The sequence below is a fragment of the Calliopsis andreniformis genome, chromosome 12, assembly GCF_051401765.1.
Source record: "Calliopsis andreniformis isolate RMS-2024a chromosome 12, iyCalAndr_principal, whole genome shotgun sequence".
In the NCBI taxonomy this organism is placed as follows: domain Eukaryota; kingdom Metazoa; phylum Arthropoda; class Insecta; order Hymenoptera; family Andrenidae; genus Calliopsis; species Calliopsis andreniformis.
In genome coordinates, this window is record NC_135073.1 from 17,462,268 (window position 1) to 17,486,511 (window position 24,244).

At 39.0% G+C, this 24,244-nt stretch overlaps 3 protein-coding genes and 1 long non-coding RNA gene across 10 annotated transcripts; 3 read left to right on the forward strand and 1 right to left on the reverse strand.

The window, feature by feature from the left end:
- The first annotated feature begins 352 nt into the window (after positions 1–352).
- Positions 353–3,579, forward strand: Sil1 (Sil1 nucleotide exchange factor). The gene is made up of 4 exons (XM_076389899.1): positions 353–660; positions 1,058–1,341; positions 1,414–1,673; positions 1,749–3,579. Exons 1-4 carry the CDS (start codon positions 543–545, stop codon positions 2,500–2,502), a joined length of 1,416 nt encoding a protein of 471 aa, XP_076246014.1. The 5' UTR covers positions 353–542; the 3' UTR covers positions 2,503–3,579.
- Zip99c (Zinc transporter Zip99C) lies at positions 3,003–16,030 on the reverse strand. 4 transcript variants are annotated; one of them, XM_076389902.1, is made up of 6 exons: positions 13,586–13,890; positions 13,208–13,392; positions 7,047–7,157; positions 5,239–5,516; positions 4,603–5,161; positions 3,003–4,514 (listed from the first exon to the last, which is right to left on the reverse strand). In XM_076389902.1, exons 2-6 carry the CDS (start codon positions 13,311–13,313, stop codon positions 4,339–4,341), a joined length of 1,230 nt encoding a protein of 409 aa, XP_076246017.1. In that variant the 5' UTR covers positions 13,314–13,392; positions 13,586–13,890; the 3' UTR covers positions 3,003–4,338. The 4 variants fall into 4 exon arrangements, with proteins under 4 accessions (XP_076246017.1, XP_076246019.1, XP_076246016.1 ...); XM_076389904.1 differs by lacking the exon at positions 13,586–13,890 and adding an exon at positions 12,616–12,822 and having other exon boundaries at positions 13,208–13,320; XM_076389901.1 differs by lacking the exons at positions 13,208–13,392; positions 13,586–13,890 and adding an exon at positions 15,811–16,030 and having other exon boundaries at positions 5,239–5,513.
- Positions 13,987–15,338, forward strand: LOC143186324 (uncharacterized). Its single transcript, XR_013003037.1, has 3 exons — positions 13,987–14,112; positions 14,214–14,457; positions 14,987–15,338. It is a non-coding gene; the product is annotated as an uncharacterized LOC143186324 (long non-coding RNA).
- Positions 16,031–19,481: 3,451 nt separating the features above from the next.
- On the forward strand, positions 19,482–24,161 carry Fipoq (F-box/LRR-repeat protein FipoQ). Of its 4 annotated transcripts, none has more exons than XM_076388444.1 (8): positions 19,482–19,717; positions 21,817–22,016; positions 22,252–22,526; positions 22,600–22,866; positions 22,948–23,317; positions 23,416–23,619; positions 23,678–23,913; positions 24,007–24,161. In XM_076388444.1, exons 1-7 carry the CDS (start codon positions 19,607–19,609, stop codon positions 23,811–23,813), a joined length of 1,563 nt encoding a protein of 520 aa, XP_076244559.1. In that variant the 5' UTR covers positions 19,482–19,606; the 3' UTR covers positions 23,814–23,913; positions 24,007–24,161. The 4 variants fall into 4 exon arrangements, with proteins under 4 accessions (XP_076244559.1, XP_076244557.1, XP_076244556.1 ...); XM_076388442.1 differs by lacking the exon at positions 19,482–19,717 and adding an exon at positions 20,022–20,284 and having other exon boundaries at positions 23,663–23,913; XM_076388441.1 differs by lacking the exon at positions 19,482–19,717 and adding an exon at positions 21,314–21,711 and having other exon boundaries at positions 23,663–23,913.
- Positions 24,162–24,244: the final 83 nt, after the last annotated feature.

Genomic DNA, 24,244 nt, shown 5'->3' on the forward strand with positions numbered 1-24,244 from the left:
ACAGGAAAGCAAATATACAAATCTACGGAGTGTATTCCCGATGATTTACTCATCGAATGTTAAAATATTGAAGACTAATGCATAGGCGATGGATATGTCCTCCCAAATGAAGAGGATAAAATGTAAACCCTAAGAATTTGTAAGTGTTCAAATCTATGGGATAAAATCTACAAATTTCTTTTAATTGCATAAATTCATGAATGGGGAATGATCAGTTAGAGGCGCGTTTAATGAATAGTGAGACATCATTTGAATGGAAAGTTTGGCAACATCGTGTCGAACGCTTATTGGTCTACGTAAACCCTAGTGGCAAAAGCATGAAACTAGCATCGACACATTGACGGCATAAATATCGGGCGCAACACGTGAATAATACTTAAATTGAAGGAAAGCGCGATGAAAGAGTTTGATAAAAAAATCGAGGAACTGTTTCGATACGATTAACGCAGACGTAGTAAATTTTTCACGAGATTTGAGGAAAAAGTTGTCGGCGTATCTTGAGATAAGTTGTAGCCCTCGGTCAACGACAGGAACTCGTCAGAATGTGGACAAATATAATTATCCTAACTTGTTTATGCTCGTCGCCGGTAATTTTTGGCGAGGAGGAAAAAAATGAGACGACATTTGTGCCTACTCGTGAGTGGCAAACCGTAAAAAAGGGTGAGTAAACGATTGTCTAATCCCTTCAATTCTATGCATTTTGGGACTACTTTTTTACGCAACTGTAATCTACCTAAGACCACGTCAGTCAAATTTGATGTCGTTCGTTTCACCAAGAATGCAAATCGATTGTTTTTGTGTCGTAATTGAAGTGCAAGATTACTCAACATGTAATTAAATTTCTGTAGGATTTTAATTTTTCTCATCTCTCAAAATATCTTAAAAATATTATAACACGATATATCGTAGAATATTTCGTAACAGTAACGTATACAGAACTTTCCTTAAAGGTGCAAGAGGATTCATACTGCAATTAATTTTTCAATTCGATCATGGGATTTTTGAAATTGCAATGTATGTCATTGTTGCATCATCTCTGATGTTCATTTTTTATCAGGGACACCTATACCTGAAGGATTACATGTGAGACACAATTTTCAAACTGGAGTAACAGAAGCAAAGTTAATGGACAGCGAAGAAGTAAAGGAAAAAGATTCTGAAACTTCAAATAATACTCGTACAAGTTCTGCATTATTGTATGTTGAAGAGCCAATTGCTGAAGAACAAACACTTTCTGTAGCGAAAGATAAATCTGATTTGTTTGAGTATCCTTTGGAAGAACTGAAAGCAAGATTGAAAAAAATTAAACAAGATGATGCAGAAAGGGCTTCAGAGTTAAATGTAATTTTTTTTTACTGAAGATTTACCATATCAGACATAATTTCTTCTAATCTACATTATTCACATTTGTAGGATGAGCATGCTCAACAGATAAAGCAAAAGTTTCGAGACTACGAAACTCTGAAGAAAGAGTTTCAGTCAATTGGAATAAATATTACAAATGGTGCAGAGTTATTGAATGTTTACTTCCAAGAGTTTCAAACTCATAGAGATGGGATCAACATGGGAACTTTAGGTCTTCTGGAAGTAGAGAAAGTTCTTGACATTTTACATGATCTTGAATACTTGCTGCATCATGTTGATAATGCCAAAGTATTTACAGATATGCAAGGGTATGTATAAAAGAAGAATTCTCTGGGAATAACAACCAGTAGAGAAAAAACTTTAATATGTTTTCTCAATTGCAGTATGAGTAAGATCATATCACCTTGTCTTAATGGAACAAATAATGAAATAAAGGCTGAAGCATTAAGGCTTCTAGGTGCAGCAGTTCAGTCTAATCCCAAAGTCCAATTGAAGGCACTAGAAAATGATTTTGTTCAAAAACTTCTGCAAATATTATCCACAAATAGTAAAATAGAAGTAAAGTCAAGATGTCTATTTGCCTTGAGTGCCTTAATAAGACAGTTTCCAGCTGCTCAGAAGGTATGGATCGATCATGGTGGAATAGAAATATTTGGAAAGATTCTACTTGATGAGCAGTTACAAATACAGATGAAAGTTATGAAATTGATTAATGACCTAATCATTGAGAGGCAAAATTTGCAAGAAGTCACTGATGCTGAACTATTACAATTAAAAACAAATGCGTATGCAACTGCGAACATTGAACAAAAATTACTGGCCTATGATTATTGTAAGCATTTAAGCAATTTAATGGCAAAGAGTTTCAAACGTGAACTTAATAATCAGTATAGAAGCGATAATTACGAATTTGTTGAAACTATTTCTGAAAGTATGATCACTCTTATTCCTGTTTGCAAAGATCAATTTGGAAAAACCAGGGATACTTTACTTCCAATTATACAGCATTTATTAAATTTTTATCAGAATTTAGATCCTATTATAGACCAAGATGAGAACGAAATTCTGCAGAATCTTACTCTATTAATCATAAAACTTCAATCGACAGTTTCTGAAATTCCTCATGATGAATTGTAAAGATAAGAGTTATTGTCTGTTCACAAGGAAGAAGCTCCAAGATTCTAATTTATGCTGTGACGTTTTTTATTTATGTTTGTATAAAGTTTTCTGCATGATGGAACTCTTCCTCGCGTGGATATATTGTGTATCCATTGTTAATATTCCAAAAAAATTGTTACTAGATCAGTTTTGGTAAGAGATATTGTTATTCTTTGAATAACAAGGTAACTATTCATTTTTACAAAAACATTACTTAGTCATATGTAAAAATAGGTTATTACAACGTGTGATCGATTTTTGTAATGAATGAACGCATAATGTATCATAAATCGAGTGTATGCGACGTATTGTTGTATGATGTACATATAGCGTGTAAGATATTTAAATTATTTGTCTGTAATGAAATAGCGGACAATTGTTACGTTTCCTGTGTTCTAACATAATTTAATAAATTATTTTGTACTGTTTCTAATTTTACCATTCTATAGAAGAAAGATGTGATATTAAGACACCTAAAATTGTGTTACAGAATAACATACTTTATTTACAAATTGTAATGATTACATATGAACAGTTTGCTCGTGTAGTCATAGTTCATAGAAAATATACTTGCCAAATCGCTGATTAAACCAGCTTCGTAAGTTTTCTATTTACACGGTGGTTGGAGAAGGTGCTCATGTACCATGTGTTCTTTAATGTTTCAGTGAAAGAATACCTTGTTTTCTTCTTTTTATTTTTTTTTTTTTTTAAGTACAAGGACTGTATTTAATTTTGTGCGATTTATAAAATATATATCTTTCAAACAGATACATGAGCCTATGAGGAAAACGGACAAAATCGTTTTCGCGCGTTCCGTCTAATCTCGCAACCCTTTTTGAAATGCTTAAATTTTAAATAATCTCTCAAGTATATTTTTTAATTAAATACAGTGAATCTATATGTATCAATTTTACAGACTCTTTATATAATGCTTTTATGAGTTGTTTTTTTTTTTTTTTTTTGTTTGATATATAAACTTTTTTTTTGCTTTCACAGTACAACAGAGAAATTCGTTACTTTATTTACAACAAACTGTAGGAACTGAAAATATATATCTATCGATGTGCAAGTGTCGAACAAAATCGACATTTGCATCCGAAAATATGCTTTGCTTTCAGTGCTTAATATACACATTCTTCGTACGAATCTCATATTTCGCTTTTTAATTATAAATCGGAAGCATAAACATTATGTACACGATTTGTTTCATAACGTGAGTCATACGTCAATACTGGTTTTGCGTGTGTAATTTCTAGACAAGGTTTAAGTGCATCAATATCTTTGGAAAGAAATGATAATTCATTTATCGATATTTTACAAAGGCTATCAATTTATAATTTCGGATTGCCAATAATACAATTTCTGATAAGCGATCGAAAACTATGAAAACAATTCATACATATTTCCTTCTTTCAATTTTTCCCGATTAAAATTAAGAGAATCACAGAAGAACTCAAAATCAGCATTGGACCGAGTGAATAAGAAAAAAGACAGAATACCAGTCATATCATCTTTCAAAAATATAAGTAACTATCATTTCCTAAGTTCAATAGATAACATTATGAAATTTATAAAAGAGTTTGATCAGTCGTTAGTCGTTCCTTGCTTCTACACTGTTCAACACGACGTAGACCCATCTTGCATTGAGCAACAAGTATTATACATGGAATAACTTCTTTATGGCAATCTCGAATTACTGTTCTGACACGTACCGAGTGACGCTAAGATATAAGAAGAAGAAATCTACTCTCAGTACGCATCAACATAGTAGATCGATTTCTGCACCCAACACTATCATACAAAAACGAAACAATCCTAGTCACAAAGAGCCGTCAGAAAAGCCATCACACCGATGCCCAAGAGTAACGCAGCAAGTTGCTTCAAGGATTCTTTGGGATTCGATTCCTTAAGCAGTTCGGGCAGGATAGTCACCAGGCCAATATGCAGAAACCCACCCGCCGTGAAGGGTAATATCCAACTTGTTTTTGCGCCTGAAAAGAAAAATGATCGTAGTTAAAATTTCTGTTTTTATCCTTTCAAAAAAATAACTTAGTATCACTGGATTAAATGGACACCCACCTACTTCACCGCCAGAAAATGACACCGCAGACATGGCTCCAAAAATGCCACCAGTAGCAGTGAAAAGCTGCGCCCGCGCAGCATCCCATCTGTTGAATCCACTACGTAGTAGGATAGCAAAATCCCCAACTTCGTGGGGTATCTCGTGTATCAGGATAGCGAATGTGGTGAGCATCCCCAAACGGAGCGATACAAGGAAAGAACCACCCACAGCCAGACCATGAGTGAAGTTATCAATAACGTTGGCTATCAAATTCAGATAGCCGGTTATGTGCTTTGACTTCTCTTTCTTGGCAGTCTTTTTAGTATTGGAAGCAGCAACTGCGATCTGAGTGTTCTTGTCAGCGCATTCTTTCGTCAGACCAGTGGAGAAACCGTTACTCTTTACCAGCTTCTTCAGACAATCCTTCGCCTCGTTTAGCGGCAGACCTCCCAAAGAGTTTGATAATTCGTTGCACATCAGTATCGGCTTGATACCATTGACAAAGCCGTTCTTATGTGACTCTTTGCAGTCTGGCAAGTAGGAGTAGCCGTTCTTTTTTTCCAAAAAAGGCTGCAGCTGAGGGAAAAGTGTGCTATATAAATTCTGCATTCATGAATCTAAAGTGCTGATTTAAATTAAGCTGCGTTAGTTACCTCGTCAATAGCCTTGGAGTAATCAATCTTGGTAAAACGTTTCGAGAACCCATTCTTCAAGTTGGTACCGATCAAAGGGATGCAGTTATTGTTCTCCATTTCCTTCTCCGTATCCATCGTAGCCTCTTGTTCGCTCTCTTTGTTTGCTATTACAGATTCATCCTCCTCGCTATCCGACTCTCTCTCAAAGCTGAAGAGCTTCTCCACTATGACGAACACCAGAAAGCCGCTGAGCACCCATAGACTGCATGTCATCGGCGAATGACCAGCATCCGCTGCTGAAATAGAAAAAGTTTCTATGTATCCAAAACGACTTCTCTAGGCAACGAGTTGAGCCTCACGATGCATGACATTCACAAATGCTTTGACTTCTGAGTTACGTTCGCGTGACGCGTCTTCAAAGTCGCTTCATTATGCGTTTGCAAGCACGAGTGACCTAGTGTCAGGGGGTCGTTGAACTTGTATTGAAAGTGGATGTACGTTTACAGAGTACGAGCAACCGTCTCGCTGGACAAATCAGGAATTAGAAGTGCGTCTCAGATTCTTCAGACTTCTCCAGTTGCTCGATCGTTCATGGGGAAACGAATGATCCTCGATCGCGAGGTGGTAACTGGGAAACCGTAGGTAGACTGAGTCGGTTTAATTTAGGAGAGGACAAGCAGCAATTGAAATCCGCAACTGAAGCACAATGGGGTTCGGGTGAGTCGGTTGAACCGCTCACAAAGCAGTCGACCGGGTGGAGGACCGCTCGCTTCAAGCCTCGCTTAGCAGAGGATCTAACATGATGAATTGCAGTCTCGCTTAAATGGCGTGTAATTTAGATACGAAGGGTTGGATTAAAAACGAATTCGACCACGAAACCAACGCGGTATTTAACCCATTCGCGGAATTTCAACTCTCTAATGAGAGCTTAACTGGGTACCATTGACCAGGAACGTTGCAAATACAAATTAACTTCTTTTAATGTTTCTAAATATACCATGTTGTACAAAACGATACACATAGGAACATGATTACTAGCACTTAACTATTTTAACTATCAAAGAAGCAATTATTTTAATGTGTCCGCAGTACTTAGAGACACTTAAAAACAGTTCAAACATCAGATAAAGAAACGCAGTGTTATCTGACATATTTGCATCTCACGTGTAGCGCTCGCAGGAAGAAATTGCAGGCACACGTGAAGCGCACATGCACTCGATTGAACGATCTCCCGGATGAGCAAATAAGCGTGACATGGACTAGAGATACTGCGTCGCGATCGATCGATGATCTTGGCAACATCCTAGATCGCGACAAAGCTATATAATCTGTTGAACTTCAGCGAGCACGATAACTGGGCCGAGCAAGACTGTGTTGACCTCTCGTGACTTATCCTTCTTCGTAACATCGCAGTTCGCTTACATTATTACATAATTTATGTTACACAATTGCCAATGACGTTGGAGCTGCGATCCATCGATCGTTCTAGGTATCGTGAAGCCTGTTAGCTTCATGGGACTAGACATGAGTTACGGAAAACATTCAGGCATCTTTTGTCATAATGAAAAGGCAACTGAACAGAGAAGTTCGCTGGGGGGTTATTCAAGCAGTAACGCAACTATTTCGCTCGTTATCTCCCGTGAGTCATGTTCGAATGAATCGCGAAACGCCTCTATTGGCATTTTGTGCGATGATATTGCAGACAAGGACGAGCCACCGGTTGCTGTTAATTTACTGCCAACTAGAATCTGCCTCGAGACTTAGACGTGCGTTTCTCTTTGCCTTCGATCGAACGTAGTCTTTGATTTCACGCAGAGTTTTCTTACCTCTTTTCAGTGAGTCGTTCTCCCATGCTTCTGGTAGCAGATGCAGGAAGACGTCGCCCAGAAGGCCGCCAACCGCGAAGCTCAATAGTATTTTCAGCGTGCCAGCGCTGTCTGTAACAGAAATGTAAATGAATCGTTAAATAAGATCGGGGTGTAAGCTGAGAAACGTGGAAAATTGGGTAACGCAGGAAACGCTGGAAATAGAATTGCTACGGTTACATTTGGCTACTCAATTATTAAGGTTTATTAGAAATTCTTTGGGGATATGTAATTAGTATTCCATGAAGAAGCTTAAAGCTTTTTTTGCATCACTGAATAATATGTTTTTTGCATGAATAATATGTAAAGGGATTTTCTAGTGAAATTGGAACATGTAGGAGGATCTACTATCATCCAGCGACTAAGTTACTACAATCTACTTTAAAGGCGATTAGAAGACGTAGGAGGCGATCAAATTCATCCTAATGCCCATCGATCGTTTCAGAGAGATGAAATTACTTCCAGCAACTTGTTCTTCAATCTCAACCCACGCAATAAAGTAACGGAAATTTTCAAATTTCAAAATTCAAATTTTCGAATTTCAAATTTTCAAATTTTCAAATTTCAAATTTTCAAATTTCAAATTTCAAATTTTTTTATTTCTTTTAATGTGTAAGTACAAATAGCTTTTTCACCGTCTCAACTGAACTTACAATCAAGTTTTCCCGTACGTGTCGTTCAACGATAAATTTTCAAGCCAACAATTTTACCCTCGACTGATTTCTTCTGTGACCCGCGTTCGAACATTATTGGGTCGACCCGATATCTTCGCCCTGCACTCCAGTCGTATTTCAATCGAGCAATTTACGATTCGAATCTCGTTTCTCTTTTGTCTCAAATGATCGGTCGCTTTAACGCCAGCTAATTTTTCTCTGTTAGTCATTGCGTCACTTCCCTTTAAACTACATAAAAAATATAACAAAGGGTTTTGACAAAAATTCAAAGAAATAGCGTGATAGTAATCATTGAGGACAAGATGATTGCACGGTAGACCTTGATCCACTTTTTGCAAAAGAGATTGTTAAGTGGACACTATTAATAAATACGTGGACGTATCTTCAGTGTACCATCCGATGAAGCACTTAATTTTTCTAATGACAATATAAATTTTAGCAAAAATTAAAATACTAATTAATCATATCGCTTTTCTTTAAAACATCCTTTCAAAAAGGATCTGATTTTCTCATTGGCCTTTAGAATCCTCACGAAATGGAACACTCATATGGTAGTTGGTCGCTGAACTTACTGTCCTACATATCCATTCAACAGAAAAGATCGAGAGCACTTAAAAATAGTGCAGACTAATTGACAACGAATCGGTATATTCAAGGCGGTCACTGCACTCTCGATTAATTTATTTACGTCGCAAACGAGAATCGTTAAGCACTGTTGATATAATAGTAATTATTCAACCTGAAAAACGTCCGTTTCTCGTCGAACGCTTTCCCAGTGCAATGACCCTCCAGCTTGAAAAGTCGCCTTTGTACATTATACATTATAACGCAAAAACGTTCCATTTGTTTTTCCATACTCGAACGATTTATCTTGCACGACGTGAATGTAAAGAGTAAATTATGATGCACACACGACCATCATCGTGCAAACATCCAAGAAAATGAAAAGAAATCGACTAGTCGCTCGAAGAAGCTCCTCGGCGAGTTCTTTATGGTATTTTCGTTCATTAAAATATATATATTGCGAAGCAGGAAAAACGTGTCTGCAATTGATCATCCTGGTTGTTTACGTTATATGCATTTTCTGATATGAAACCGTTAGGATTAAAAAGCGAGGGGATTCTGAAGATTAACTTCTAATCAATATTACTCTGCTAAATTCGAAAAACGTTGTGCAATAGCGATAATTATATTCATATCGTTAATAAGCCAGGCAAGGAATAGTTTTATCTCGGAAAGTACGCCGGTCAGGGGTTAATAAAACTAGTGTCGTCGTGTCTTCAATTTTCCGTCTATGGAAACGCATTTAACTCGTGTATCTAAATGCTAGCACAGCTGTCGCGCGGTTTTTCTCTTTTCATTGCCTAACGAACCTTGCTCTGACCTCGTACAATCGATATGTCAAAGAAATAAATCTGATATTCTTTTGAAATCATTCAATGTTTACGTATCACACACGTTCCATGTTTACTGCAACTAAAATCATACGAACACGTTATGACTTCTCCATCCGATTTATCTTCAAATTTAAATTATTCACATATTTTTGTTCAACGTACAACCGTTAGACAAAGCAATGATACATACAATTCCGTGACGCGAAGAACAAGTAATTAGTAACAACATTAGTAGAGCCACGTTGGCGATAAAAACTACTGCGACGGAAAACCGTTCCAGGGATTCGTTTACATTCACGAACGACTGCTATCGAATTACGCGAACGTTTTTGCGTGTTGCGCAACTTGCATAATTTGAAATATTTTCCCGGTGAAAATATTATCTATGTAAGGGTAACGTAATAGTAATTGCAAATTAGGCTACTTTAACTTTCATGATGTAATTCTACCGTTAGACGAGAAAATCACTTTCCTTTTGAGTGTTGTTAAACTTTTGAGACACCCTGTATATAAGATAAATATGGTTGATTAGGAAGCTGCTGAGATAATATCAAGAAAACGTCACTTGGCTTAAACATTCACTCCTTGTTTCCAATTGTAGAATATTGATATAGGTAACTCGCTCAATTTTTAAACACCCAGTATATGCAACTTATAGTACGAAATAAGTTTGGACGCGTGACGAGGAAGCAGCGACTGTAAACAAGTGCGTCAAAGAAACCAGTGTGATTATTAATAAATTTCTGTTATCTTGTCTAACGAGCTTCTAAGTCGCATTATGCGATCGTGAGTTAACAGAATTATTAAAACCGCGTTCAACGACTGAATTTTTCGTTTCTGTGTCACATGGCGCCTCGTTTTCTCGTGAAACAGCGCGTGTCGCGAGCATTCACTCTATATACAATTCTTGGAACAATTCACTGATCATGCTTTGTTTTTTCCACTGACGAAACATTGTGATACTATTGCAGTTTGCGCTATCTTAGAAGGAAACGTATAATTGTCTATGATTAATGCCTTTGCATGCATCACATCGCAGTAGCTTGTGAATATGTACTTTTTTTCCTCTCGAAGCGAGAATGATAGATATTCATTAGCGAATAACAGGTGACAGAAAGTGATGAAATGATTGAGCAAAGTTCAATTGGCTATTCCAGACCACTTCTTTGATATAGCAAGTCATATTTGGTTATCTTATCCAATGGTGAGCGGTGTGGTGAAACATAAGGAGCAGTGGTAGGGGTAGCTCCGCCCACTGGCCTTGAACAAGTACTCAATTTCATTCTGACTATATGTGTCTGAGTCTCAATGCTTCTACGTTCTTTGTAATGTAATATTTTGGGGGCTGATAACTACATTTTCCTAGAAAGAAAAGATAGCTAACAAATATCGTCTAAAGTCTTTGTCATATTTTAAATATAAACACTGTTCTAAGAACAAATTGAAATGAGTAATATTTCACAATCCAGAGCAAGAGTTGCATAGGATAATGATAAAACGCGCCAGATAAAAAACACATGATATTTTGCAGACCAAAGTATTCGAATAAAATTATCAATCATTTCGATACTGTATCGAAAAATCATTGTTTAATTTGCTTTCCATAATCCCTTATCAAAAACGTCACATCAGCGGATAATTACGCAAAACAGATTTAATCCTTAATATTTTTTAATGGAAAACATTTCAATTGGATGACCATTACAAGGACTGCTAAAGATAACGTGTACGTTACACTATGTAGCAGCTGATAGATCTCTACAAAACACTCGAATAAAATATCACATTATCGATACGTGTATGTCACAGCTATTATCTCGCGGTGCAAACTCGCGAAAAAGTTTAATATCGACCTGAAAGCGTTCTCGAGGTTACAAGAACTACACGAGCTCCCTAAATAATTGCAACTGGAACATTCCAACGTCTTATAGCTTCTGAAATTTGCGTAGTGCAGACCAAAAGTTCTTGCTGGCAATTTCATTCAGGATTCATTCTTCCCAGTCCAACAGAGAATTAGAATTGGAGCCAACTGGAAATTCGTTTCCTCCAAACAATCCAGAAACGTAATCGCGTGTAGGAAGAAAACCAGCTGCAAAACGTAGCACCACATTATTTGCTTCTAGGATAGAAAAATCGATCAGGTGGCGTGCGAAGAGCATTCACAGAAACTCTGGGTTGCGAGTGCCTTCCGCAGCTGCCGATGCCAGAATTAAAGTCAAATGGATTCGGGACAGCGATCAAATCGAGCAAAAAAGAAATAGAGAACGCGTCTCTCTGTAGCGATGCTCTCGTGGGCGGATACATCGAGAGAACAGGCATGATAATGGACTCGTTCCGCGGTAACTGTTAGCGTGATAGGCCACAGCTCAGCTGCAATTTAACGCGCAGCGTCCGTCCGATGGTTTCCAGAATTTTCTACGAGATTCGTCGCGTGTTAAATAGTCGTTCAGCTTGACTTACTGTCAATCTAGCGACTTCAGAACATGCCTGGGACTGTTTGATGAAATTGTATAATGCTGACGTAGAAAAAATGGAGCTGGTTAAATAATAGAAAATTATTTAGAATATCAGGCCTATTTTTTGTATAGGTAGTAAATTGCAGTGTGGAACTTTTTTACCCTAGACGAAAAAGCAGAGAGCATATGTTCACAACTTTGTGAGATTCGGGAGAGATGATAAATGTGGTAAAAACAAGTGGTGGGGATCTCTGTCGCTGGCTTAAGAGGGACGAATCGATTTCTCTCAGACTATAATGAAAAAGCAGCCTTACGAAATCTTCCCTCAAGAAGTCAATTCATAAAAGAACTATCTACAACGACATGCAACTGAGAGTGCAGCCGGTTACAACACGGAGGATTATCTTGCGCAATCTTGCATCATCGATTTAGGGTCTCGTAACGCTATACAGGACACCCCCTTTGATCCAGCGCGAAATATCGGACGAAAAAAAGGAAGCAGTGGAATCCTGTTTTCGAAGAAGGTCAACGGCCAACCGCGGCGTTTCAGCTTGGCGAAGAATAAGCAAGCAGATGAGTCACGTGCTTCGACGAAGAAGGACCCATTTGACTTGCAAAGAGGGGATAAAAAAGAAATTAACGAAACGATAGAAAAAAAGGAGCGCTTAGAGAATTAGTCGCGCCAGAGGCGATTTAAATCGCATCGAATCCTCTCACCCTCTTTCCAATGCAATTTACCATTTAAATCACCTCTGCCGTTTATCGATCGCCCTTTAAAAGAATATTCCAGAACATGACCCTCGTGCAAGAGTGTAAAGGTGAGAAACCACTGCAAAGCATTGCTTTAGCAAGTTTTCAGCGGCGCCAGGTAACAAAATGCAACTAAAGCCTGCAACATTATCGATTCGCTTCTGCAGTTTCACATCCAGGTGTAATCAGAAGTTATGTTGGGAAGCCAGGTGTAGCAGCTGCCGCTTTCTTCTCCTGGCTGCTGGGATCTTACATGCTGCATGGGGGAATCCTCCCTTCAGAAAGAAGGGAGTCTTTGGAATTCTTGGGTGGGTCCAACGGTACATTTCCCAATAAAAAGAGCAATGGCATTGTCAACTATCCTCTTCCGCATTGTACTCTGCAGGTCCCCTGAAGCTTCCCAGAGGGCTAAGCCAGGCTTTTTAAAGTTGAAAATTAACTCCAAGTTATATCAATGATTCTGTAAATAAAAATACCTCAATTTCCGCTGCTGCGTATTTCTCAGGATACTATGGCGGATCTTTGCGCAAACAGGAAGAAGATAATGAGTCAACGAATTCGAGTATCACGAACAATATAATAATCTGTGAATCACTTGCTACGACGTCTCTTTCCGTCAAACATACTGCAAATGAGAGTGACTTTGTTAAAGCGTAATTGGGCTTCAATAAGTTATATAGTCAGTTATCAAGTTTTATTTTTCTCCGTATCCCGTGCTTGCATAACTGGCATTTAAGTGACCCAAATTGTTCAATAATATCGATTTCCATACACAATGTAGCAATACTGTGTTAGTAGAAAATAGGCGCATCATTCGAGGTGGGATAAGCGCAAGGACTTCTTACATTTGGTATCAATCTGTTCTGTTCTATCAACAAAATTCGTCACGAACATAGTTGAAATAATAGTCGTACACATGTAGTGAACCTTCCTCCCGCGTGAACATTTCATTCGTATTCTTCCATTGTGCCTGGCGAGTTCCTCGACCTTCGTAGCTTTCGACGCACATAATTCTACGTTTCTAGCATGTCTGCAAAAATCGAATTTCGGTCAAACAATTTCGTCTTAAACGCCACAAATGTGATGAAAGTACTCCTTTGTTCACTTTGTTGCAGTCACGCAATTTACAGAATGCGTCGAAGTAGTGTCGCTCCAGACCATTTGCCAAATAGCAAAGAAGAAATTTAACAATATGGTATTATATGTGTCTTATTTCTACTTACTTTTATATATAATTTAATCGCGATACGCGTAGAACCTCGTTTGCATTTCCTCCCGCTACGAAATTCCATTCTACCAACGCGGCCAACCGAGAACAAGTTCCACGACCTTGCTAGCGTCCCATTGGCGTAGGAGCAGTCTCCATGATGACAAAGCCGAGCGAATTTCGGTGGCGTATCACGCTGCTTGCATAATGAATCCACCCTGCTCTTACGCCATTTGTGTTTCCCTCGAATGTAACTACGTCTTTAGAACTTCTTGGCGTAAATGAATAATGGCGCAGCTAGGTCGAGGGCGCTGCGAAGTTGACGAAATGGCACACATTGCAGAGTGCGCAGAAGTCAGATTTACCTACCCCTCGATGACGAAATGGAGAACTGCGATTCTAGTGAATTTGTAACGAACTTCTTATCCTGTTTCATAATTGGAAGTTGAAATCTCTGCTGGAAACATTTCCGTTTCTAAATTGTAGTTATTGTTCCAAACAATGATACAAAGTGTCTTGCAGTGCATGAGAATTGAGAGAGAAGTATATCTCCCTTTTTTTTCATCGAACATGACGATGAATTAAAAATATATCGAGCAACAACGCGTATGTCCAACCCGATTACGAAGAATTTCCCCACACAGGACGAGAATACGCTTACAGGGAAGATGTTGGCACAAAGAAGACGCCGACGACGGACGAGAGTACAATATGCGCAGTAGAATCTCTTCACGTGGCCATATACGTTTCTACTTAAACGCTCGAGAATTCTGCCTGGTGTAATAAAACATTATTTTTATCTTGTTTTCTCGGCTACATCTTTCTAAGAATGATAACCTATCATTAAGTACAATGTTTTAAGTCTTAGAGGCGGAGAAGGTGAAACAGGTACAGGACCATTCAAATATGGTTTCCACGTAATGGTTGTGTTTTAAATTCCATGATTATGGACTTTCGAATGGAGAGTTTTATAAGAGTGGAAATGAGTTCTTAATCTACTGCAATTGTTAGTTACAGTAGTATAGAAAGTAGCATATTTTCTTTACAAGTGTTTTTATGAAGTTGATAGGACTGACTTCACGTTTCTACTGAAATCACGTGGTCTTGCTATTACACAAGAATTTGCGGTAAATCGTGGCGTCACTAATCGAACACGCTGCTCGAGTAGAAGTTCACCGTTAACATAAACGTTACATAATTCTGTGAAAATAAAAACAATCGTTCCAAAATATAAACGAGTGTATTTCGCGAGTATCGCGTGTAAATAATGGTAGAATTCCGTCGACAGCAACAACACAAAACGTTCTGAATTCGTGACATTAGACCTAGAAACGGACGCAAATCGCTTCCGTGAAAATATTTACCTTAGTCTGTCTCACCTCTAACCTAATTTCGTATTTTAATCAAATTTCTGCAGGGAATGTCAATACTAACTAGCAATGTCAGTTTGAGGAATGGACACAAGCATGCTGGCAAGAGAAAGTATAGCATGGTAGAACGAGAACAGCGTGATTAGAGAACGTATTTGCATCGGTACTCGATAAGGTTCGACGCGATAAGAAATTTATGCAGCAATGAATTTCAAATCGCTAACAATCGTGCAACCGCTCTTTGCCGAGGATAAGTTATTATTCATACAAAAGATCGTAATGTATCTATCTGGCTTGATTCATCGTGAAGAAGTCTTTTATTTGTCTGCTCAACGCATGCGTCACGATGCAATGATTTCTTCTTTCTCTGGTATGATAATGTAATCTAACGTATTTTTAGCGCAGTGAATTAATATTTTGTTCGAAATTAAATTGAAATTTATCTGTGAATTATATCTATCAGAAGCACCGACTTAATCGAGCAATCTTCAATTATTAACATAATCACGAAGTACATCAATCGCCTTTTATCGACTGGACGCGAATTCGATCGATAAATCCATCGAAAAGAAGGACGCAAATTCACTAAATCTGTGTGAATATTAAAAAATAATAGAAGCAGAAACGACTAGACTAATTCAACACAACACTGCAAAGTGAGAAATCGTCTCGTGGTATGTACTAACCTATCGTGAACTATTTCCCGCGTGCGCGGTCAAAATGTACACATAACCTCCCTTCGAGAGAAAGCGTACCTCGAATCCCTTGCTGCAGAGAACACCATGATTTTATTTCAATCATGCAACGTTCGAGCAGAGGGGAAAACATTACTTAAAAGACGTTTCTTAGATGCCAACTGTAAATGAATTACCTCCAGTCTTTAAATCGGCACCTTCGTCGATGGGGACAACCAACAAAGGGAAGATGCCAGTGAGTCCAATCATGGTGCTGCCTAGCAAGGAAAACAGCCAGGGGGTGTACTCAAAGTACTCCGTCGCGGTTTCCCAAGGCGTCCACATCTCCTTGGTGATCATTTCATACAAATAGCCAGTGTTTTCAGTGCAATTCTGTATACACATGTCTGCCGCCATGTTTGTGCGCTTGTATATCGAACAGTGCTTGTCAAAATTCCTTCTTTTATATCTTCTCTGACAAATTTCTCTCCCACTGGCTTTCTATTACGTTTCTCTTGAATGACTAAAACTCGACGAGCAAAAGTCACTGAGAATCTCTATCATATGTCTCTTGTAAGGATCTTAGCAGTCTGTTTACTCGAAGATAACCTCTCTTTCTTTACAGAACACCCTCAAGAGGACACTTCCTTTGCGTTTCCCAAGTTATACCAGAATGGCATCCACTGGTCAAGCGTCTTTTAGGGAACAAAGGGAGAAAAGGGACGCCGTGAAATCGTCGAGACAACGACTACCGAGCGACCGACTAGCCTACACTGAGGACTGAGTACGGACGCTACGAATCAGGCGGTCGCCGCCTCTACCGTCGCCGGTTTTGTCGATCAAATTAAGCCTCTTGTTATTTCATACCGCAACGATGCGGGGACAAGAGACCAGAGCTGGGTCGATGATCGTCGACCGACGCGTTTCGTTCTAACAGAGTCTACCGTTGAGACTCTCGTGTCCGTCTGCTCCTACTCTTTTCCTCGCTTCTCGCCGCGTGTCTCTTTCCCTCGATCTTTAGGCCCGTGTTCCACGTGATGGTGTCTCGTATCATCGAGCTAGGGCCACTATCAGAAACGACGTTGATGTGTCACTTGTGGAAGACGGTTCGTTCTCTCGTCTTTGCTTCCTTGATGATTGTTTCCAATGACATACAAACGTGGCCGCCGACGAACCGAAGGGGTCACTTTTACCGCCACAAACGATGAGCACGGTTACACAACGGCGTACGACGAAGAACGTCTCTAGGCTCTTCGGCTGTCGTTTGGGAGTTGCACTTGACTGAGGTTTCCGTGGATTGAATGCAGGATTGATGATAGGATTCGCACTGATCTTTAGACCTGGTGTTCTAGATCGGTTGTATTTGTTGTTGATTCTCGACGAATAAGGAATAACGCACAATAACACCCGCTCAACATACCGACGCAACTGCTAATGCGCGTTACGACAGAGGCGGCCCCTTTTATAGCTACCGAAGCGCTACGTCGAGTCACTGGCGCTCGACGGAGAGGGAACTGTACACTTTGGATGGAGAAGAGAAATGGATGATGGGAAAGAGGAGAAAGGAGAGAAAAGGAAGACGATAGCGATAAACTTATAGCGTTATAAATTAATATTCTATAAGATGAAAGTCGATATTTTAAATAATATAAAAAGAATGTGACATTTGTTACTGACAAGCGCTGAAATCAATAGGGGCGCTGCTGTACACCTTTGCTGATGCTTTTGCACGCGATTAAAATGGGGGATCGAAGTTTTGTGTTTCATTTGTTGTCTCGACTCTTTATTGCACAATTTTTAATGTTCATTGTCTCTCTTGGACAGATATTTAGCGTTTTATCTCGACACTTGTATACACTATCTGTCAGTATCTCTTTACGTTAGTATTGCAGAGATAAAAAGAAATGTTATCTTTTAATTTTCGGGTAATCAGAATCTACAGGTATAATTATACTTAATGTAATCAGTGCGAGATTTCAGGATTGAATTTTTACGCGTAATACTCTTCGCGATTTATGTTTTCTTCCTACTTCAGTTCGGCAGCAAGATTTTTCTCATCGTTGTTGGTAACTTTGTTGCAGTCACGGTTGCGAAATACATACCGTTTTCCCCAGCGCCATTTTGAAGATCGATTAGCGCACACTTTTGCTTAGATAACAATCACTAAGCATTAGAGCTGTTATTTTGCGGCTGATAAGTTTAGTAAAAAGTCTAAACAAAGAGCGGAAACAATGAAGTCTGATGATAATATATTGCGATTGTGGTGCCATGTATAGAAGACAGATTAAATGGAAACCGATATTTCCATCCGGTCGAACGTTTACCAATGCATTCATAAAATATAAATAATTATTAATAGAGATTGATTAACTGTCACATTACTTCTTCTTTACACTAGACTATTGTTAGCATCCGTTGTAATATCCGTTAAAAAAAGCTATTTTCATTGAACGAATATATTTACACATTTTTTTCCAGATTTGTGTACCTACAGTAGGTAATACAAAACTTGTAACGCCATCTTTAATGATAACTCGTAAATATGATGCACATATGTTATCTTATATAAATTACATACACATTTTTTGCAATGCCTTTAAAAAAATAATATCAATGAAAAGGGTTCGATTAATGGCTGTAAAATTTCATCTCGATGACATGTGGTACAAGAATCTTAAATGTTTCGTTTCAAATTCTATTTGAGCAAAGAAAATGTTTAACAAGTTGAGATAAGTCAGATTGTAAACAATATGTGTAGAGTAGATTTACGTCGAGTAGGTTTTTGGAAAGCCGCTGTCGCTGTACCTACATTATGTGTGGCCTTAATTAATCAAATTGCTAATGGCGCTCAGCCAAATGGTACCTATTTGGCCTGTAATCAAAAGGATATTCAACAACTGTCGTGCCTGCAAGATGCTTCTCGGTCGTAAAATTTTTATGAATGATCGTAGGAAAGTAAAATTGCATAAAATGTCATCTTACATTTTACTTTGTAAAATTTATCGACTTTCAGGGCAATTAAAAATGTTTCTTTAAAACTTCTTTTAAGAAACCACATTCAGTTTTGAACACTTCTCAAGAATTAGTTTTTACTAAACCGAATCGATTAAAAATTGTCAAATTCTCAAGAATATTGTTAATAATTAAAAGTCTTCCTAATACTCAAATTAATTCTCTTAATAAAAAATTAGACTCCATTTCTCATGAATCCAATTGCGCAACCTTTGTCACCGACTTTATCACTGCACTAATATTAAACACGATCGAACGTTCCTTTTATTTTAGAAATTTCGAAAAGTCCCGCAAGAAAACGTAACGGCTCTCTGTTGGCTGTGCATCCTTGCGGGGAGGAGCACTCCAGCGAGTCTATTTTAAGGAACGACAGAAAGTTAAGATTATTTTAGTTACATTTTTTACCTCCGAACCAGGAGCAGAAGCATAGCATAAGAACATCACGATGACCGAGTAGGTCGATTTTTGGGGAGCATCGAGGGTTGCATATATTTCGAGCAAGTTGGCAAAAAGTATTGAAAAAGCCTATTCACGGGGAAAAGTCATGCTTCGTGAAGGATTACGTAATCAGAGCATCGGCACGTCAATTCCAAAAGTTGGTAGGAGGACCAGCACTTCCGTTCATCTCTAGAGTTGAATCACTCTCAGAAATAAAAGAGCAAGAAACGTACGCAATCTCGGGCTCCTCGTTACACCATAACTCGTATTCCACCGTGGAAAGCATAAATCTTTGCGTGAATACTTGTCGCACGATCATTTGTCTCTAGAGTGTTATTACGTATCTCAACTACATCAAGATTGTAACTAACTTTGTGAAAGTGTATCTTTAACTCATTTAAAGTTCAAATAATTTCCACTTAAAGTGATGTCAGTGTGTGATCTTTCCTATTGTATGGTCTGCAAAAGGATAAAGTGTTCTCTAACTTCCAAGCTCTAATCTGATGTTTGAATCCCTTCTCGATCCATCGCGATATCCTCATCATGGACCTACGAAGAATGTCGAATTGGAACGTCTTGAGCGTGGAGGCGGCCCTGCAACAGCTAAACACCTTCGACGAAGACAACGTGGAAGTTGTAAAGCGATGTAACACGGTAAAGTAATCGTACAAAGATTACTCTTATCTTTACCTAGTCTTATGGAAAGCTGTTCTCGCTGTTTTCCATGAGGAAGGGATAACATTTGCGCCAAATTGAAAGGGGTGATAAATTAAAGAATAATGATATCAAGAAAAAGACAAGTCTTCTTTTCTTGATCGTGTCGCTAGGGTATAGTCATGGGATCTACCTATTCTTGTCTCTGCTTGCCCGTCTGACTGGTTGCTTGTATTTATTTATAACTAATTATGCCACAGACGCCGTTTGAAGTGTATCCTAGTATGGCCCAGTCAACTGGCAGCTTTCTGACTAATTGGTTCTAGATTTATTTCACCATAACGTCTCTCTTGATTCGGTAATATGCGGGAATGAAGAATGAACGCTGATTGTTGTGATCTTGTGCTGTAACATAGTAACAGTGTTAGACTGAAAGGATTCTCTCTGGATCAAAGGATTTGATTTATTGCGATGAGCACCTGGCACCAGTTGAACGTAGAGCATGCCACGAGCGCTATATCAAGGGAGGATGTCGGTACCAATGTCCGCAAAATTGTATCAAATGTGGTAACTATTTGATTAATACAGGACAGTGGATAAACAATTTCTACTTTTTCCAATTCTGAAAAAAATCTCTCGGTGAAAAATAATTGCATCATTAAACACAATTGATTACCACCAAGTGGAAGATAGCATAACGTTAAAAGAGGTGTTCCTGCATTGCGTAACAATGTTGCCAGTATCATAAAAAATTCTAGATAATGCGAGATCCAGTTGATAATTAAGGAAACCTACTAACTACACGTATCATCGATTCCTGTGATGGAAAATATACGACACGTGATTTCTTATACAATATCTCAACTGCTGAGGGCTGAGGTGAAAAATAAAAATGTCATTTAGTGGAAAATGAATCAACAGGATGATTAAGCTAGAAGTTTATTATTTAGCTTTAATCCATCTTGCTATTTAATTAAAACACTCGACGTCTCGATATCTTCAAGCATCAATCCCAATAATTATATTGTTTGTTAAAAGAAGAATGAGTTCTCTTTTTCAGGTGATTGATTATTTCTTATCATATTGTATATATGTACATATATTCTCGCCCGATTATCACGTGCATGAATTTCTCTCATCGTCGGTCTCGTGTCGGATAAGTTCCAAGTCTCAAATGAGCCAAGGAGCTTTGGCAGATTTTTAGAAAATCCCTAATCCGTAAAAGAACCAATGAAATCAGTTTAAATAATTCTACAAAAAAATGTCTTGTACCTATTTCCAAAGAATCAATCGATCTTGCTAATTTCAGCATCTCTTGAAGCTTGTAACCACCCACTAATCTTCAAATAAATCGAACGTCCCAACAATTTTCGTCATTGTTTTCATTTTATTCCCTAGTAATTGATTTCTCAGAGAAAGAATCGAACCTTGCTAATGTTTCATAAACTTCATTGGGAATTTGACGTTTCACGGGAAACACAAGGAAATGCACCTTGGCTGCAGGTAACGAGTTTAAAATTAAAGCGCAGACGGGTCTTCCAAGTCTTATATTTAGGACGTCGCGCAAGCGCGATCCGATTAGAAATCCCGTGAAGACGTAGAACTTCTGGGTTCCCCGAATTCCGACGTGCGCCGCGATTTTCACCATCCGCGTCCATCGTGAACGATACTTTTCTCCTTCCCCTTCGATTCGGTGGCAAATCACGTTCCCCTTTATGGTGGAAAGTTTGATTTGCGAACACCAAGTCGAGACGCGAGTTCCGCCACGCGAGTTGATCCCGAGGATCTTGAAATCCGATCGAAAATAGCAGTCGAACCGACCCTGCACCCATTCTGTCATCTCTCTTTGGATAAATCGTCGATCGTGTTAAGTGTTTTGAAAAAACAGCAAGATGGATCTCGGGGGTGTCGATGTCTGGGGCCAAATCGCCGTGGAAACGTCTCAGATGTTCGTTTCCGAGGGCGGTGTAGTTAAAAGTCGTTTCGCTGGCACAGTAAGTGATTAGTGCTCAGAAAGAACCCAGAGAACTCGCCATTATTTTGGAACTCGAGCTGCAGAAGGACAGAGTTAATTTTTCAACGACTTTTCGTTTTTCTAGACCATAGAGAAGCTTCCAGACAAGGTGATCTTGAACGTCTTCAGCTACCTCTCCCACCGTGAAATATGCAGCATGGCACGTGTGTGCAAAAGGTGGCGGCAAATCGCCTACGACACGCGTCTGTGGTCCCACGTATCCCTGAGACCAGAAATCAGCGGACTGCACGTCAACTCATTGGACAATTTGCTACATTTGATCAGGTAGATGACACTTCCACAGACGAAAAAAGTGCAGAATGTGTTGGCAGATAACGTTCATTCCCGAAATACGTGGCCAAAGTGTTCTACTTGCCAAGATCACTTGTAAACACTGGGATTATGTAGCATGTACAGGGAGTTCCAAATTCTTTGTCACAACGATCTATGTTTTAAACCTGGAACACCCTGTATATGTTAAAAAATATTGTATAATGACGGATATTTGTGTATGCCGCAGCACGCGTTTCGGTGCATCGTTGAGGTACATCGAGCTGCCCATCGAACTCATCACCCACACCGTCCTCCATGAACTAGCGAACAAGTGCCCTAACTTGACTCACATGCTCCTCGATTTCTCGACTGCCATGCAGCTGCACGACTTCTCAGAGATGCAGGCCTTTCCTACGAAACTGAAATACATGTGCATTTGTCTGTCTGAGGTAATTTTCATGGAAGGTTTCATGAGGAAAATTTACAACTTCATCAATGGCTTGGAGATCCTTCATTTGATAGGTAATTACTGTAATAACTAATAAAATCCTTCAACCATTTGATTAAGCTTAATTGTACATATTTGGTGGTCTAGGAACGTACGAAAAAGTGGAGGAAGAGGAAGAAGAAATCTACGAGGTCATAAACGTGCATAAACTGAAATCAGCGACTCCCAATTTGAGGGTGATCAATTTATACGGGATCAATTTCGTGGACGACTCGCATATTGATGCATTTTCCTCGAACTGCATCCAACTCGAATGCTTGGCCGTAAATTTCTGCTCCAAGGTTGTCGGCTCCACGATGAAGACACTGTTTCAGAGAAGCAGAAGGCTCAAGTGCCTCCTCATGCAGGGAACAAGTAGCCAAATACACCGCAACATAATTATTCCAGCTTCTTTAACTTTGATAGCTTGAAATCTACATTTTGAATTTTTTATAGATCTGCAGAGCGAATATGTGATGCAAGTAGAATGGGAAAAGTCGAGCCTCCAGGAGCTGGACGTCACTGCGACAGATTTATCTACGGAATGTCTGATCGACATGCTGACCAGAATTCCAGGACTCCGATTCCTCAGCGCAGGCCAGCTAAATGGTTTTAATGACAGCGTGCTGAAGGCCTGGGCTGAGCTCGGTAATCCTAGAAATCTGATCGCCCTGGATCTGGACAGTTCCGATAATCTGACCGACGACGCTCTGCACAAATTTCTTTCAAGATATGGCCACCAATTGTGGGGTCTCGCGTTGTCAGGCATGCCTCATATCACTGATCAGTTGTGGCAGAGCGTATTGCCGATATTAACCAACGCCAAGTAAGATTCGTCGATCGATAAGGCTTTTTCGAACAAGACACATTTCTGATAGAGCGATACTAAATGACTTCTACAATTTTGGAAATCTATTTTCGTAGAATTCTCGTGATGGGAACCCCAGAGAGATTGGGCGTGAATATTCACGTGGACCAGTTGATGGATGGAATCGCGAACAACGTCCCGAACCTAGAGCGACTGGAGCTGCGCTGGGATCCAGAGAATCTTCGATTTTCAGACAAGAGTCAGAAAGCTATCGATATACTTCGAGTGAAATGCATCAAGTTACGATGCTTAGGGCTGAGGTAAGTTCCAGGGAAAGGATACAATATCACGTACCACGGTCAGTTTAATGTGTTCCAGTGATGGAAGGTACTACGAGATAGTCAAAGCGAATTTCGAGCGTGCCGACAGACTGACGGTTGTTCGGACGACAACCTGCTGCAGGGTGTCTAACTACTACCTCCTAGCAAATTACAAGGATCTAATCTTCAATTAAGAATATTTTTTTAATAAATATTTGTACATACGCTGCGAGGGATGCACACGGATTTCCATATGGTTGATGAATTACTGGGATGAATAAAGACATTAACTAGGTAATGAGTTTATCTTCGAATAGTCAAGTCTATCGTCAATCTAAAAATTGTATAATATGAAATACAGTGTTTGTGAATGAATCACTGTTCCAGGTACCGAACCGTGGCAACTACGACCAGATTCTATTACTACGTTAAGGAATGAGATGTATATTTTTTTACACTACTTTTGAAGATGTACATATGCGGCTAATCCAATCTATTATACACTGTCAGACAATCGTTCGAATGTACAATTTAAAATTGAAGGGTCTCAGAGTTATTGCACAAATTCCTTCGCACGAAGAAGCGTGAGACTATAATTCACCACCCCGTCAATCCATCGAGGGAA

What these genes read in the sequence shown, in the direction of transcription:
- Sil1 (XM_076389899.1), top strand. Translation starts at nt 543, where the DNA reads ATGTGGACAAATATAATTATCCTAACTTGTTTATGCTCGTCGCCGGTA. An exon ending in GTGGCAAACCGTAAAAAAGG is followed by an intron (nt 661 to 1,057) that starts GTGAGTAAACGA and finishes ATTTTTTATCAG; the next exon opens with GGACACCTATACCTGAAGGA. An exon ending in AAAGGGCTTCAGAGTTAAAT is followed by an intron (nt 1,342 to 1,413) that starts GTAATTTTTTTT and finishes TCACATTTGTAG; the next exon opens with GATGAGCATGCTCAACAGAT.
- Zip99c (XM_076389900.1), bottom strand. Translation starts at nt 16,030, where the DNA reads ATGGCGGCAGACATGTGTATACAGAATTGCACTGAAAACACTGGCTAT. An exon ending in TGCCGATTTAAAGACTGGAG is followed by an intron (nt 7,158 to 15,810) that starts GTAATTCATTTA and finishes TTTCTGTTACAG; the next exon opens with ACAGCGCTGGCACGCTGAAA. An exon ending in ATTTTCTGGCGGTGAAGTAG is followed by an intron (nt 4,515 to 4,602) that starts GTGGGTGTCCAT and finishes TTTTCTTTTCAG; the next exon opens with GCGCAAAAACAAGTTGGATA.
- Fipoq (XM_076388441.1), top strand. Translation starts at nt 21,610, where the DNA reads ATGGATCTCGGGGGTGTCGATGTCTGGGGCCAAATCGCCGTGGAAACG. An exon ending in AATTTGCTACATTTGATCAG is followed by an intron (nt 22,017 to 22,251) that starts GTAGATGACACT and finishes TGTATGCCGCAG; the next exon opens with CACGCGTTTCGGTGCATCGT. An exon ending in CCGATATTAACCAACGCCAA is followed by an intron (nt 23,318 to 23,415) that starts GTAAGATTCGTC and finishes CTATTTTCGTAG; the next exon opens with AATTCTCGTGATGGGAACCC.